The sequence below is a fragment of the Mixophyes fleayi genome, chromosome 1, assembly GCF_038048845.1.
Source record: "Mixophyes fleayi isolate aMixFle1 chromosome 1, aMixFle1.hap1, whole genome shotgun sequence".
In the NCBI taxonomy this organism is placed as follows: Eukaryota; Metazoa; Chordata; class Amphibia; order Anura; family Limnodynastidae; genus Mixophyes; species Mixophyes fleayi.
In genome coordinates this window covers 356210522-356228177 of record NC_134402.1, presented here as the reverse complement: position 1 = coordinate 356228177, position 17656 = coordinate 356210522, and the positions used below count along the sequence as shown (strand labels likewise).

General features: G+C 38.8%; 1 protein-coding gene across 2 annotated transcripts in view; it reads right to left on the bottom strand.

Moving 5' to 3' along the window:
- CLIP1 (CAP-Gly domain containing linker protein 1) overlaps nt 1-16828 on the bottom strand; it is a 90626-nt gene extending 73798 nt beyond the window's left edge. For both annotated transcript variants that reach the window (XM_075177888.1, XM_075177879.1), the window contains exons 1-3: nt 16726-16828; nt 7666-7858; nt 5512-6059 (exon numbers count right to left, since the gene is read on the bottom strand). In XM_075177888.1, the coding sequence (XP_075033989.1) occupies nt 5512-6059; nt 7666-7762 (645 nt within the window). In that variant the 5' untranslated portion in view covers nt 7763-7858; nt 16726-16828. The remainder of the gene's footprint in view (nt 1-5511; nt 6060-7665; nt 7859-16725) is intronic.
- Between the last annotated feature and the right edge of the window lie 828 nt (nt 16829-17656).

The following is a 17656-nucleotide window of genomic DNA, read 5'->3' as shown; positions in this document are numbered from 1 at the left end:
CTGATTTGGTGATATTCTCTTTATTTAGTTTTAAGGCTTCATGTTTAAATTGTGTCCAAGTTGATTTTAATTAAAAAAAAAAAAAAAAAAAAACTTTTATATACCTTACCAGTATTATATATAGAAGGTAGTCTTTCCCCCTCAATGTCTGAAGTACTTACTGTACTCTTCCCAAAGGCTGTTAAGGATCCAGTGTACCCTGATTCTTATAGCCTTATACAGTACCTTTATTGCCCATATATGTGAAGTGGTCAAAAAAATCTTAGCTTTAAGATTAAACAAGGTTATTACCAAAATTATTCACATGGACCAGGTAGGGTTTATGCCAGGGAAATCTAGCTCTATGAAAATTAGATGACTTTTTACATTTCTACATGGGGCAGATTCAAGAGCAGTGGTGGTGTCCTTAGATGTGACTAAAGCGTCCAATTCTGTGGAACGCATGCATCTTTGGGAGGTGTTACGCCACTTTGGGATAGATCCTAATTTTATAAAAAGTGTAAAATTATTTTATTTAGATCCTTCTGCAAGACTATGCATTAAAGGATAACGATAAAAAAACAATTCCATTGACAAGAGGAACTCGTCAGGGCTGTACATTATCTTCCTCTCGCTGTGCTTTAGCTATAGAGCATTTGGCATGTTTAAATAGAAATAACTAGTATAAAGTGTTTGGAGGGGGATCATTACACTCTATGCTGATGATATGTGGTTATTACTTGCAGATTCAAACAAACCATTATGTACCTCATTGCAGATGGCCAAGATATTTGGGTTATGTTGTGGTCTCAAAGTCAAATGGATCAATCTAGCTTTTTTCAAATTAGGAGAGACATTCCTCAATATGTTCTGTGAAGACACTCTCTCCAATGGACCACTAAATTTAAATATTTGGGTATATTTACACTTGGAAAAATTTGGCCTGGCTATAATAGACAGAATTAATTTGATTAAAATGTTTGTACCGTATACCAATAGAGACATTACGGGATGTAAATTTAGAAAGGTCCTCTGCTCATAGTACAGGTAGTTCGTATATATGGAAAACATAGAATTCAATATTGCAGCAGGAAGATATAGACCCAGATACCCCTCTTTGGTGCAGTTTAAAATTCCCTAGACATTAGATTTTGGAGAAAAAAAAATACATTTTTGGACAAGCTATTTAATGTTGTTACAGTAGGACAAGTCTAGGTTAACAATGATATGAAATCATTTGAACAACTTGGCAATGAATTTGGCATTCCTAACTAAGCCTTTCATAGATATCTTTAGCTCCAACATGCCCACTATGAAATTTGGAGGGAAAGTGTTGGGTTTTTTTTATATTTTATTTTTTAATAGCAACATCTAAAAAAGTCATATCATTAGACCTAGAAAGTTAATATATACCATTTATGCTCTGATAAAAATATCCTGCCAATACTATGTCCAAAACAGCAAGTGGATGAGGACTGGATTTACTGTTTGGGCTATGCAAGGGAAACTACTATCTCGGCTAAATGTGAACAAATAAAACACTACATAGGGTTTATATTGGTGAACAATAGCCAAGATAACTAGCTCCTGCGTTATTTATGTTTCATATTCTCATTATCCTTGCTATGTATCTATAGGGGTATTCAATTGTTAGCGTTAACGAAAAAAAACGAGCGCTCAAAAAATCTTAGCGTTAATAAGGTAATTACTCGCGGAATTTCAGCTCGCCGCTCCCTGAGACTACCCTGAAACTACCGTATTAACGCTTTTCTCGCGCAATATTACCGTATAAACGGTAATATTTTTTGAGCGCTCGTTTTTTTACGTTAACGCTAACAATTGAATACCCCCTTTAATTTACTTCTGGATGAGAAAATTGCAAGTTATTTGTTGTTTTAAACTCACTCTCATATGCAACATTGTGTTTTAAACAAAATTAAATAAAACACAATTCATGGGGAAAAAAATCCTATCACAGAGCTAGAAAATGACCTGTCTTAAATGCCTATTTTTTACTGAAAAAAATTCCTGTAATAAGTTTGGTCCCAGATTATCAGAATGCACCATCTTTAGAGCAAAAAACTTTGCCAGTATTATAAAACGTCTGTTTTTATTCAAGTAAATACAAGCAAAATTACAGATTATTGGAATATACTTATTCTTATATTGCAGCACATGTAGTTACAGATCGCTAGAATATGTGTTATTCTTAAATCAACAGAAATTCGTCTGTTTAGCAAGTTGTCCTACCATAAATGCACTTACTATATAGGTCTACAATGATAATGGGCAGATATGGGAGACAAGAACATAACATTGATTTGCCTTTCAGTTTACCTCATTCAAATAAATATGGTGTGGTTGAAATGAGCAGAATATAATATATACCAACTTCTCCCGAAACTGCATGCTTTTTTTTCCCCCACTCAGATCAGTATTTTATCTGATTGAGAAAGTAAGTTTACCCTATGAATGCCTCTTTTTAATTTAAATAAATGTTGCAATATATGTGGATTCAAATTTTAATATGCACTAGTTGCAACAGAATTTTTTGACATACAAGAACTTTTTCATGGAAATAAATTGAGCAGTAGGTGTGGCTGTAATTATTTTAATGCAATGAATATACTCAACTTCTATTTATAAACAAGGTCTCTAAGGTAATCTGTGAAGAGTAAAAACAAAAATACAAATGTAGACATCAAAAGTGGAAAAACCATGCTGGGAAACACCATATTTACTGTGGGGATGGATGAACCTTGATAAGTATTGGTCATTGACCTCTAACACACATAAATTTATCTGGTGGATCAATTAATCAATTTGTGCATTTCCAAACAAATTGCCAAATCAAAGACTTGCCAAGACTAGAAAGAATGGTGTTGGAATCTAGACTCACAACATGCTGAATAGGAAGAGTACACATCTTATCAGCTAATTTCATGAGGAATGCTAAATATTCAAGTTCAAAGTACTTTTACAGTCTTCCTGCATAGACCTTTGCCATGTTAACTCAATATACTCAGATGAAGTAAAAGATACAAAAAATGAAGTTAGTAAATTACCTAAGCCCCAAATGAGAACTCTTAGCTTAACCTGCTCTTGACTGCCCACATTTTCATTGGGTTGGAGGCTTTGCCGCTAACCTGACAAATATTTACTGTGACCATTTATGTCTGAGCAAGGGTCCCCAGAAGGAGCAGGAACCAGCTATTCCGATCCTGCCCATTTGATTGCCAGCACAGGGGAAGCCAGGTAACCTAGTGAATAACCATCAAGAGGAAATGCACATGTGCTGGGGGCCTGAGTAGCAGTTATATGGAAGCCCATAGTCAAACTCACCTTCCAATGAAGCCATTAGATCCATTGTTACCTGTATCTAATAGTAGCATACAGATAAGCTATAACTAGATCCAAAACCACTGAATATAATTAGTTTAGAGCATGGTTGTCCAACCCGCGGGCCGCATACGGCCCAGCATGCCTGTAAATGTGGCCCAGCAGGAGTTTTGGTTGTGGCAAGGGGGCAGCGCTGAAAAAAAAAAATCCTGCAAAATAAAAAAAAAAGAAAATACTTACCTTGCTGTCACGCCAACTGGCGCTCTGGCTCCCTCCCTGGTCTCCTCCTCCGTGTGGCGCTCGCAGTGAATGTCGAGGGTGACGTCATCACACCCGACATCCATTGCGCAGCACAGAGGAGTAACCAGCGCGAACTATCAGCAGCAGTGAAAGTTTATCCAGTATCTTATTGTTGTTACTCTGAATTTGGACTTTCTGCACCATGCAATTATGAACTAGCTGTGTTCTCTGTATGTATCTAATATAAATATTAAGAGATGATTGTATTTTTTATATTTTAAACCATTTTAAATGTGCAGTGCTGAGTAGGGTGAACATATCACCCACTGTTACCCTCATTGGAGGCTGCTCCATGAGCCATTTTTCCCGCCACCCTATCTTTAAATCTCTGTAGATTTCTATTAGTCCTCCTGATGCTACCTATATCGGTGACCATTTCAAACTGGTCAATAAAAAAAATGATTCATGGGTGCAGAAAGAGAGGAAAAAAAAGTTTTTGGCATTTAATTCCCCGAACCCCACTAAGGGACAGATGCAGGTAAGTTAAATTGTAGCTGGTAATGGGACTACTGCTTTAATCATGATTCTGCAACAGGTTTCCTAACTCTTACTAACTTCATTTCCAAGTAAGTTTAATATGTTAACTATGTTTTCTATGGTTTTTTCGATGATCAGCTATCGTTAGGGTTAGTGTATTTTATGTGCGGCCCAAACCAACTCGTCGTCTTCCAATGTGGCCCAGGGAAGCTAAAAGGTTGGACACCCGTGGTTTAGAGCATCCCAACACTATCAAGACTCCCCAAAAGGAAGGGAGAAAGAGGGAGGAGTCAAACAAATAATAATGGCAACAGCAACACAATACTTTCTTTCATAATCCCAGCTCTAACTATGATTTTGTATAGATGGGTAATTTGTACCCATGTGCAGTGGTGGTATACCACTATGACAGTAATAAGCTTTGTATTAAAGAATATATTTAACATTTTAGGGTGAATATCTGGGTTTTTGTAATAGTATGAAACTTTGGAAAGTGTATTTGTATCCCAATTTAACTAGTTTTTCCCTATATGATGCTCATACAATAAAGATTCGTGTTCTTATGTGCTACCAAATGAAAGTCATAATGATCCTTATATTTAAAAAAAAAAACGAACAAAAAATATAAACAAAACCTTTTGTGCTATTTTACAAAATTTTAAGTTTGGTTAAAAAAACAAACAAACATTCTTCATCTTAAAAATGCACAACCACTTACACAAAATATTCTACTACACTCTATTAATGTGCCTCTGCCCCTATCCTGAGCCCTGGAGGCTACTGTAAAAAGCAGCTTTTCATGGAAGTCTGACTATTCTGTATTAAAGAACTAGCAAATCAATGTAGTCCACCAACTGCCCTGAAGGTTCAGTCCTTCAGAGGGCAGAGATCATATGCATATCCTCAGCCTAAACCCTGCCATGACACGAGGCTTGAAATCAGTTGCAAAAAGCCAGAAAATTCTTTCAAGCCTTTTATATTTGATCAAACCAAATGACATGGAAATAATTCTGTTTAAAAAACAGATCCTCTGGGAGTGATTCAATTAGCCACAAAGTTCTGTAGTAGTCTTGCAAAGTATGATTATTTGGAATTGAATAAAGCAACAGTGGTAATGATAAATTCACTCATTTTTATTAGCACACCAATGAGGTGAAGATCATGACCTAAACATGATGCTACTACAACACACCTCATGGCTAAATAAATCGCCGCCTTTGAGTCTATTGCCAATTTTAGACTGGAAAAAAAGTCCACAAAATGTGGCACTGGTCTTCCATACAATTATCAAAATCTGAAATTGGCCCTAAATAATTAGCATTAACTAAATTAGGTGGTAATATATTATACATACTTGTGGAATACAGGGTCCCTTAACCATGTTTTGCAATATTCCTTAAAGTAGGACAAACTTACCAAAACTCTGTCTCCCAACTTTAGCTCTCGCTCTCCTTTTTTGATCGACCCAGCTTCCGAAAGATTGGATATCGATTCACTTGTTGTTCGTGTGAGGTTGCTCAGTTGGGCAGGTGTACTAGATTCCTTAGTAGAAGATGTAGCACTTTTCAGAGGTGTAGCTACAGAAGCTGGCACAGGAGAAAACACATTTGTAGAAGACACAGAGGTTGGCGAGGTAGCTCTTGATGTATCTTGGGCACCATTGGTCTCATCTTCCAATGGATTCCGTGACAACTTTGAAGGTCTTGTAAAAATTCCCCTTAAGGCTTCACACTGGAAATATCGGACACCAGCAACAGCCCCATCGTTTTTACCAATTGCATCATCCAAAACAATCCCTGCCCACTGCCCTGGAGCAAACTGAGTCTCACCAAGAAACTGAATGAATCCAGGCTTGTTACCATTAACCCACACATGTTCTCCTACTCGAAAATCATCCACAAACCCTTCTGAAGTCTCTAAGGGTGGCGCGCTGGGCGCTTTTTCTACTGTTTTTAAAGGAGTAGCTGCAATTAGAAAACATAAAATGTTACGTGCGCCATAATAGAAATATTTGGGAACATAGAACACATTGAAATGATTACAAACACTGTAAAAACATGTCATGGGGATTACAGATAACCTGCCAGCAAGCACATATGTTGTTAAAAAAAGTAAATATATTTTATGTCATATACTATATTGATGAAGTGATACTATAATGATTACACTATCAATATTTCAAACATTATCCATAACAAATACTAGTGATATTTCCACTGCATGATTTATTCCTATTTTTTACTTCCTATCTTTCACTACATCCATATGCAAACAGCTTACCATGCTTGTAAGTAATATTACAGCAGGCAAAAGAAAACACATGGGTAAAAAGAACGTGTGTTCTGTAAATGTCTATTTGTCTTGTACATTTAGCCAGTGTCAGTGCAGGAGTGAATTCCAGACTGTCACTAGTTGTATCACTTGTGCTATTGTTGATAAAGACGGACTCAACCACACAGTCATTACAGCTAATACATTAATATCTAAAGTGGAAACTATGGCAAGAACATTTCTTTTTGCAGACCAAATCTGGTAGAAAAAATTATGGTAGTGTAAGAGTGTAAAGTTAGGAGTGCTATATCAAAAATATTATTTATAAGTAGGATCATTTGTCTGAAAATATTAAATTAGACAAAACTAAATAGGTCACTCATTAATGGGGTAAAAAGCAAACATTTCTAAGGGCTACATGCTAAATAATACACAAAGTCATACTTCATGTCTGGGGAAAAAAACCCTAGGGGTTGTGAAGTCAGATTCATAAATTACAAACATTAAAAAGAGGAGAAATACCCGTAAAATGCACCCAATATAGGTTTGAATATATTTTATAGGTTCATCCCACAACGCCAATTCTGCTTACCAAAAGTGGCCCACTGGGCGCTCGCATTCCATATCTGAACAGGAATTTATTATAAGAGGCGATATAAAGCGAGGCTTTTTTGCAGGATTCCCTGTTACTTGCTGACTTGGGGCTGCTGATCCCCTCATGTTGTGTGTATCTGGGACCATGTAGATTGCTTGTAGCCACAATCAGCCTCACAATCGTAAAAATTAAATTTTCAAAAACTGCAGGAAGACGCAGATTGCAGACCAGAACAGTTTAACATCCGAGTATTAACATGCAAAGGATGGTGGAGGATTATATTCAAGAGGTATGATACATCAATAGCTTTGAAATTATACTAGCATTTATGGTAGAATACAGAGGAACTTACTGGTGCTTCACAAGGAGAAGGGACTAAAGTAATTATGAAATCCTATTGCAAATACATCCTCAACTATGAACCACCTGTGGTTAAAAGGTTCTGGAGTAGGGTACAATATAGGGTTTCCAATTCCAAAATAATATGAAGTGATAAAATGTCTCATGAAAGAATGGTGCATGGCATTCAGAATGTTTGCAGAGGCACACCGAAGGAGACTTACAGGCAGCCCATGCTGTTATAATGACCTGTTGGGTGTCCTTTATGTCTGCGTTTCCTAGATTTTGATTACTACTGGTACGTATTAAATATATAAATCAGAAAAAAAAAAAAATACTTTAGTATAAGTAAACAGATTTCTTACCAGCAGTAACCGCAGATGATTTAGCAGTTATGGCTACTGTTCCAGGTTTCGCTATTTTGGAAGGAGCTTTCAGCCCACTTGGCTTTAGTGAACTCATTTTCTGATTCAAAGTGAACAACTATCCCAAACTGTTATCTTTTTCCAACCATTGAAACACTTGGATTTCTTTTTTTAAAGAAGTAAAATGTTAAACCTGCAAGAAAAACAAAACAAAAAGAGAGAATTGGAAGGTTAAATGGCAGTAAAAACTATGCATGTCCATGGCCATACAAGCTAAGGCAGTGGCTAACTGGAGATAAATGTCCTATTGCCAACTGCTATCAAACTGCAGTAACTTCCTTTTGATTTGATCTTCCAATTAAAAATAATATCCCAACACTGAGTAGATACCGTATGGCTCCCATATATGCAGGACACTACTAAGTTCTACGTTCTTAATGAAACATGAAGTAAAACATCTGTATACATTGTACCCTCTAATACCTGATGCTGTAAAAGCCTAGAGTAGGTGGCAACATATGCTTTTGTATTCAAGATGGCAGAACATACTCAACGATTGAGTTCTATTGGATTACTCGTATTTCTTCTAGAGGTAAATAAAATATATTTTGAGATGTAATGCACACTATATATTGCTTTTCAAATCAATATATTCATAAAGTGGAAGTACACCGGAAAAAAATACCAAACGTTTTGAGAATGATGTAGAAGAGAGTCAACTGTGCAATTGTGCATTTACTTGAAGCTGCATTACCAACTAATCATCATCAGCTATGTATATATTGCCAATAATTATGCAGCATTGTACAGAGAACTCACATCAGTCCCTGCCCCACTGGGGCAGTCTAAATTCCCCAAAATACATGCACACAGACAAGAGAGAGACTAAGGTCAATTTAATAGTAGCTAATAAATCTAATAGCATGTATTTTTTGGAGTGTGGGAGGAAACTGGATCACCCGGAATCGCTACATTCTATTCCATGTCACTTCAGATTCGTCCATCAGCTCAAACCCTCTTGTAGAGTCACCCAACCCTGTTTTACGGCCGAGTCTGTGAAGCAGAAAAAGCAACACAGAGGCTCAGATTAAAGGCACCCTGTTAGTTTTTCACTCTATATGGGAATGCTAATTTAAAAATGAGCTCTCCACGTTAAATGACTCCTGTATTAAATCCCCTCCCTTGCCAACTATAGTACTTTGATGGGGATCCCTCACCTGGGACCCCAATTATTCACTCCATTTAACAGGCATAGTATTAGGGCCTCTGGAAATCGCATTTGGCACTGCACAGCTATCTCTGTGGCTGATCTGACAAAGAGGCGTTCATTGAAAGTCTTAGGGGTATATTTACTAAACTGCGTGTTTAAAAAGGTGGAGATGTTGCCTATAGCAACCAAATCAGACTAGCTGTCATTTTGTAGACTGTACTAAATAAATAACTAGAATCTGATTGGTTGCTACAGGTAAAATCTCCACTTTTCCAAACCCGCAGTTTAGTAAATATACAGCTTAGAGCTTCTGTGTTGCATCTCTCATGCAACAGATAGAGCTGAGCAGCACCAAATGTAATAGTCAGATGTCCCACCTACATGCAAGTGTCAGAACCCTCCTAAATAGAGCAAATGGTGGTGGTCTTCACAATGAAATATCAATTGCCTAATTACTGCAGATATTACAGTGTGTGGCCAGATTATCAGAAGTGTATAGCACAGCACCATGGCCATATCTGTGAGGGGTTTGTATGTTCTCTCCTTGTTTGCGTGGATTTCCTCCGGGTGCTCTGGTTTCCTCCCACACTCCAAAAACATACTGGCAAGTTAATTGGCTGCTAACAAATTGACCCTAGTCTGTGTGTGCGTGTGTCTCTCTCTCTGTCTGTGTGTGTGTATGTGTGTGTACGTTAGGGAATTTAGACTGTAAGCCGCAATGGGGCAGGGACTGATGTGAGTGAATTCTCTGTACAGCGCTGTGGAATTAGTGGCGCTATATAAATAAATGGTGAGGATATTTAATTAGTAAATATCCCTGAATTAATGGAAAAAGCCTAGTACAAGTTTCTTAAACTATGAAAACAACAATATTTCTACTGCAACCTACATTTTATGTAAAAATGACATGCTGACCTGAAAGTAAAAGTTAAGCACCAGAGCTATTTACAACTCTCCAAACAAGATTTCAGTGTTTATGTTTCCAACTAGGTGGATACAAAAGTTTAAAGGTTAAACTGTTTTCTGTTCATAGCAGCTGTTAAACTCTTGATAACAGGACACTCCTAAGCAAGATGTGCTTCTGAAAGATTTGTTCAGGCCTTTACATTTATACAATATAGTAAGTGCAAGACATCTTGGAACATTGTTACAACACAAAAATATCTATTTAACTCATCACAATGTAATAACAAAACAATGCATAAACTTTTTCAATTAGGGAAAATAACCATGGCAAAGTCACTTGCTTTTAAAAGAGCTTAACTTTACTGATACCAAACATAACCTAAATGTAAGTAAATGTGAAAGAAAATGTTGACACACACACACATATATATATTCTGTAACAAACACATATTGAGAGGTAAAAATTTCCATTCATACAAAAGTGCAAAATCAAAGTGAAAGAATTTGTAAAACCACCAGTGACTCAAATTTTACTATTACCTCAGCTTACTACGCAAGTCCAACATGAAGTCAGCACTTATTTTATATTGCACTCGCAAGGACCATGCTCCTAAAAGGTGCCGTTCAATGCTAAATAGCATTAGAGAACTCACTACATGTATGTCTCCTTCCACTGTGATAAATTTAAAAAAAAAAAAAAACATTGAAAACATCAAGGTTGCTACTGAAATTGTGTTATCCGAACCATTCCCAGCAACGCATGTGTTTGGTCATCCAGTACCCACTGTCCTCATGATGTCAAATAGTTTATATAGCTTAGAGTTTCATCAACATTTATGATATATTTAGTCCTTGTTCAGATCACACAAAGAAATAACAACCCTGGAGTGAGGACAGCAATTACACACCTCACAATAATCTGCCAAGAAATCCCACCTTAAGCAAAACCTAAGACTGTGGGTTTTGTGTAGGAGGTGTTCTGTAGGAAAATGTGATTTAATCGTTAACGGAGAAATAAAATTCTATTCATTTTAAATGGCACCAACATTTCATATAAGATACAGACTTGCATTTATGTATATACAAAGATTAAGTTTATTATTTTTATTAATTTTGGATTCATTATTTTTTATTATCTATTCTAAGATCCTTCACCAGTGTGTTTCTATCATTTAAACAAAGTTAATAAAGTTGCACAAAGACATATATAGGGTAAATTGTCCAGTGAATGAACGTTTAAGGGAATTCTCTTGTTTAGGAGGATGATGTATGTGGAAGGTACCACATAAAAACTATCTTTAGACATGTACCATCGTCATTACTATGTCTATTGTTAAAATATTATTTTGGTTTGAAGACTGAATAGTTAGAATTTTACAACCAAAAATCAGGAGAGATACAGAAATTACCAGTCAATGAATGCCCAAAGCCAGGAAATGAACACACAAGTCCAGTGAATAAATAATGTGACTTCTTTTGATAAAGCAAAGGCAATGGATCAACTTACATAGATGGTATATTAAATCGAATTTGAATGATTTAACACTGGATGATTCAATATACGCATACACATATGGCTCGGACTTGTTTTCCCAGCACACCCCACAGATGCGTGATTGGATTCAGATCTGGGGAATTTGGAGGCCAAGTGAACACCTTGAACTCTGTCATGTTCCTCAAACCAATCCTGAACAATTTTTGCAGTGTGGCAGGGCGCATTATGCTGCTGAAAGAGACCACTGCCATCAGGGAATACTGTTGCCATGAAGGAGTGTACTTGGTCTGCAACAATGTTTAGATAGGTGGAATGTGTCAAAGTAACATCCACATGAATTCCAGGACCCAAGGTTTCCCAGTATAACATTGCCCAGAGCATCACACTGCCTCTCCCGGCTTGCCTTCTTGCCATAGTGCATCCTGGTACCATCCCTTCCCTAGGTAAACGACGCACATGCACCCAGCCACCCACATGATGTTAAAGAGAATGTGATTCATCAGACCAGGTCAACCTCTTCCATTGCTCCATGGTCCAGATCTGGCACTCAGGTGTCCATTGTAGGCGCTTTCGGTGGTGGACAGGAGTCAACATGGGCACTCTGACCACTCTGCTGTTACACTGTGATGCCCTGTGTGTTCTGACACTCTTCTATCATAGCCAGCATTAACTTTTTCAGCAATCTGTGCTACAGTAGCTCTTTTGTGGGACTGGACCAGATGAGCTAGCTTTCATCCTGCACGTGCATGAATGAGATTTGGGCACCCATGACCCTGTCGCTGGTTCACCGGTTGTCCTTTCTTGTACCACTTCTGGTAGGTACTAACCACTGCATACCAGGAACACCCCACAAGACCTGCTCTTTTGTAGATGTTCTGACCCAGTCTAATCATCACAATTTGGCCCTTGTCAAAGTCGCACAGATGCTTACACTTGCTCATTTTTCGTGCTTCCAACACATACATTTCAAAAATGGACTGTTCACTTGTTGCCTAATATATCCCACCCCTTGACAGGTGCCAATGTAAGGAGAAAATGAATGTTGTTCACTTGTCCGTAGTTTTATAATTTTGTGACTGATCAGTGTATATATAATTTGATCCTTTGTTTTTAGTGCCTGCTATGAGCTTCTTGAGCAACACATGCTCAAGAGGATGAGCATTGAAGAGAGTGTCAGTAGTAGCATGGTCGTAAGCTTATTCTTACACCAATAAAAAAAATTCCAAAACAAAACATCCAGTAGTATTCCTACATTCTGGCACACTCAGAATCAGGTATATATGTACATTTGCTTATCTAAACAAAATCCCAATGAAGGCAAATATACTATTAGCGAATAACTTCCAGGTGGTTCTTACGAAAATACAATACTATGGATAACTAGCAATGTGGGATATATTCAAGACTACGTCACCAACGGATGGTATTCTTGGGGAAGAAGGTAACTTGGAGAAGCTATCTATGAGAACTCTTTTGAGATGCAGCCCAAGTTTCTTTGGGGCAAAAGATTATGGCGCCAGCAGCGTCGGACTGGCCCAGCAGGCTACCGGTATAATCACCGGTGGGCCTGGCTACCTCACGGCCACACCCCCTTTTAGACGTGGGAGGAGCTTACCTGGAGGACCGTTGTCCTCTCCAAGGTGCCCGCAGTCCTCTCCCGCGTCCCCTCTGCTACAGATGACTAGCTGTCACTGATAGCCAGTCATCTTTCAAATGTGATCACAGCTGCGATCATGTGACCCGCCCTCTCCCCGTCAGCTGATGTTCCCGCTGCCGCTGAATGGAGAAGGAGCAGAGAGACTGCAGCAATCAACATAAAGGTAAGTAGACTCTTTAACCACTTGTTTATATTATCTGTGCTATCACTATATATATATATATATATATATATATATATATATATATATATATATATATAATATGTGCGTGTGTGTATATAATGTATTAAGTATATGTGTGTGTGTGAATTGGGGACACTTGCGTGGCATAACATTGGGGGCACTACTGTGTGGCATAGGGGGGCTGCCTATCTATATTAAACTATAGGGGGGCTGACTATACTAAACTATAGTGAAGGGGGCTGCACAGAGAACACTATACGGAGGGGGTGATGGGACCTTTAATGCTGAGGTGGTCTGGGTCAATAACTGAATATGGGGCTGAGTGTGGGGAGGAGGACTATCTATTAAATGTGAATATTAATTATTTAATGCTAGGAATGGTCATGGGAAATGGATGTATTAAACGTAAATGCTATTAATTTATTGCTGGGGCTGTTTGGAGGGAGGGTAATAGGTTTATTTATTAAATGGGAATACTTTAAATTTAATGCTGGGGTTGGTTGGAGGGAAATAGATCTATTTATCAAATGTGAGCAGTATTACTTTAATGTTGAGGCTGGAGAGAGGCCTAATTATTAAATGTGGGTGCTGTTGATTTAATGGCAGGGATGGTTAGCGTTTCTAAATGTACTCATTATTTTTTCCAAATAGGGCCCTCAACATTCCAGGATCCAGACAAGCCGCAACTAAAGAAACCAGCAGCCACAGGTGGTAAAAGTGACAACAACAGGTAGGACAGTCTGTCAAATATTCTGAGTCTAGTGCAGGCTTGGCTAACCTGCGGTACTCCAGGTGTTGAGACTACAAGTCCCAGTATATCCTTCCAGCAATAAGCTGCTATATATTGGCAAAGCATGCTAGGGCTTGTAGTTTCACAACACCTGGAGTGCCACAGGTTAGCCATGCCTGGTCTAGTGGGACAATCCTGATTTTTGGTGACTGTTCTGCCCAATCTAAGGGGCAGGTCAAGACTGTGTACTCTTTATATAGACACTGCATTCTTTATATACTACACTAAGGTGCTAGCTGTCTGGTTCCGCCTCTATGATGGCTGACCACACCCCCTCTGGTGGGCCCATAGTGTTGCATCCCCCGGTGGACCCTTCATGCCCCAGTCCGACACTGGGCGCCAGTGTATTGAAAGGACCAAATTGCTGCACTGTGTATTATTTATTGATCTGATATATTCTTTTTGGTGCACACGGTGAAGGACACAGGTGACCATGTTGGAGAAGCCTACAGAGAGCTCAAAACTCTAGCAACAGCTGCATAACAAATGTGCATTTCCACTCACGTTTTCACAAGCATTAAAAGTAGACAAATTAGGGACAGTGAGTACCTGGATTAGCAAATGCCCCTGTAGCAGGAGGGAGGATCCCTTTCTGAGGTCATTATATGCATAAGCAGACACGCCAGCCTCAACAAGTTAAGTCAAGCTTTTTTATTTTACTTCATCTAATTCCATTCAAAACTAAATTTTGGGTAGTATTAGCTTTAATTTAAAATTTCAATACTTTTTTACTTGTCAACAAGATACATGCCCACTTTTATTGTGTGATATTCAATTACTGCTATGGCATTTTACAAATAAAGCCTAAAGTATAAAAATCAGGATAAGAACTCCTGAAAATATTATACTTAACATCTGTGAGATAAAAGCAATAATTTCAGGACAAAATTATGTTTCCACAGCAAAAGTAAAAACCAAGGAAAGGGAGTTTCATAACAATACAGCAGAGTAACATTCAGTGTGCTGCAGTCTCTGGGTGGCTCCTGATGAGCTGGCATTACTGGATATTATTTGACAGCTCGGTATTAGCTCAGTTGCAGGTAACCAAAACAAAATATTCAAGTCATGCTAGCAAAGGACGCTAAAAAGGGCGTTGGGACAGTAATAATAGTTAATAAATACGGGTTCCACCAGTCTTGATTATTGTTACTCACCCTTAGGAAAAATAACCACATAGCATTAAACCAGAAAACTCGGCATTATAAATCAGTCTCCAGTGTTGTCTACATTCCATTGTGAGAACACAGCAGAACAAAATATTTTCTTGGAAGCACTCTGGATATTTAAAGCTTGAGGAACCATGAAAACCTAATCTCATGTCTGTCTCTCTATGCAACAACAATATAATGCAGCAGACATTACTTTAACCTTTTGAGTAATTTACAATTATAAAATGTTAGATAATTCAATATGTGATATAAAGTATTTCATTTATACATAGTTTAGTTAATATATTGATTGTTTTGCTCTTACTTTCTGTAACCTTTTCTAGAGTCCAGCAGGCATCACTGATTCAGTTGCTGTCTATAGATACTTTAGCTACTGGTTAAATTATTTCTATCACATAAAACCAGATACACTGGTTAGCTATAGATTTTTTACTGTTTTGAAAATACTTATAGAACTATTCTCACACAGCATGCAAACCCTTAAAAGTAAGCATATCTGTTTATTTGAATTGTTTTACTCCTGTAAGTCTCTTCATATGGCAGTTTCAATTCTACTGACTACACATTTCAGTAGCAACTTGCTAGTGATCAAAAGATCACATTTACACTAACTAGAGGTACAATAAATATCTTACTTGATTACACCCCATAATTTGCTACTGCAGTGCCAGAAACACATAAAAGTCATGTATATATTTATCTGATGTAAATTCAACATTTGAAACGTATTACTCACACAATCATTTATAACATTATGTGTACTAATGAGCAACTGTAGAATTTAATGATCAAAAGAAAGACACTTCCTTAATAAGATTACATTACAATATGTTGACAAGCCATTAGATGATTAGACCATATTAAGACACTTCTTAAGCAAAGGATGTTCATTGTTTATACTTTGTATCCATTTTACCGCCACGAAAACAGTTAGCCCCAGGGAAGCATGTACATTTATATAAATATTGTAAGAGTAAATTGTTTACATCCACTACTGGCTTTCATCTCCACAAAACAATAAAATCACTCCTGGAAACAAGATAAATCACGTACAAAACACGTTTAGCGGATTTTTATACCCTTAAGTGTGTCCTCCACATACCAGAACTGACAGCAGAGACAGACACGTATATGCAATGTAACTAAGGAAAATATACACAATGTAACATCACACAGCAATCCATATAACGGAAGAACACAAGCCTGGTTGGTGGGTTATAACACTTCCTATATAACAACCACCTAAAGCACAGGCTGGCACGGTATGCTGGGGATTGTAGTGCCCCCCGCTGCTGGACTGCTAACGTTACCCTGAGTCAGGTTCCCTGACGTGTCTACACCCTCATAGGACGGGGCTAGATGTGCACATTAATGTCTGTAACCCCCCCAGCAGGGACAGCCCCCCAAGGTCCCGGGCTCCAGGAGGCGAGGGACCTCTGGGACACCAGAGACGGTGAATGCTGCAGGTGTCCCGGGCCGCGGCACAGTCTGGGAGAGCGGTAACGTACGCCAGGGCCTGTCCTCCCAGCCCCGGAGCGGGTGTCCGGGGATGCTGTGCCGCTGCCGGTACTTGGCGAGCTGTCACTGTACTCCCTCTCTTCAGACGAGGCCTGTGTGGGTCTAGGCTGAGCCAGCGATCAGCCACTCACCGTGTCCGGGTCTCTCCGGTTTCGCAGACCGGTTAGCGAGCCGACTGCGCGCGCATCTCCCACCAGCTCAGCCAGTCGAGAGCTGGGGGTGCGCGTGAGCCTGTGAGAGTGTCAGCGAGCGCGAGGCGAGGGCGGGGAGCGCGACGTCACTCACTGGCAGCTCCTGTGGTGAGTGTGTGACTGTCAGGGGTGGAGGAGACTGCTGCTGGGATAGAGGTGCTTGTGCAATACGCTGCTTGAAGTCACTGCCTGGCATGTAGTTCATTTATTGCAATACGTTCATTCATAGACATTTGTTTCAAAAGGGCCACAAGCAAGGCAAAAGGTACAAGATGTAAGGTGTGAAAAATAAAAATACAGTTTGTGGTATTTTCCTAATTACGTATATGGAATGTTATGTCAAATATACCATTATACTTATGTATGTCACCGTTAAATGAAACAATTTCTCACATTTCGACTGAATCAAACCCATAACGGATAATTTACACACTTCCAAAGCTGACTAGGTGTCTTCAAAGTGCTGCAATGGGAGTATATATGTGGACTGTGCTCTTCTGTAGAACTGCACATAGATGTTTGTGGTGAATGAGGTGTGGGTCTGTTTTGCACAAGACCTGGGCCACTCATGGTACTTCCTAAGTACTATGGGAGAGGGTCATCGCAACAAAACATTTGTAAACATTACTTTATACTTTGTTGAAGGAAGCCTTAAGGGGCATGGCCTTAAAATAAATTTGTAGTGGAGCCGTGGCCTGGTAGCCATCAGGAGTAGTCGTGTGGAACCTGAGCTCCTCACAAAAGATAGGAAAAGTGCTCCCTATCACGTCCTTTTCCCGGAGATAACCTCACAGAACCCGACCAACATCTGTGGGGAATAAGATTCGGGACTATTGGTGGCCCTAGGTGAAACGGGTGCGAGTCCCTTAGC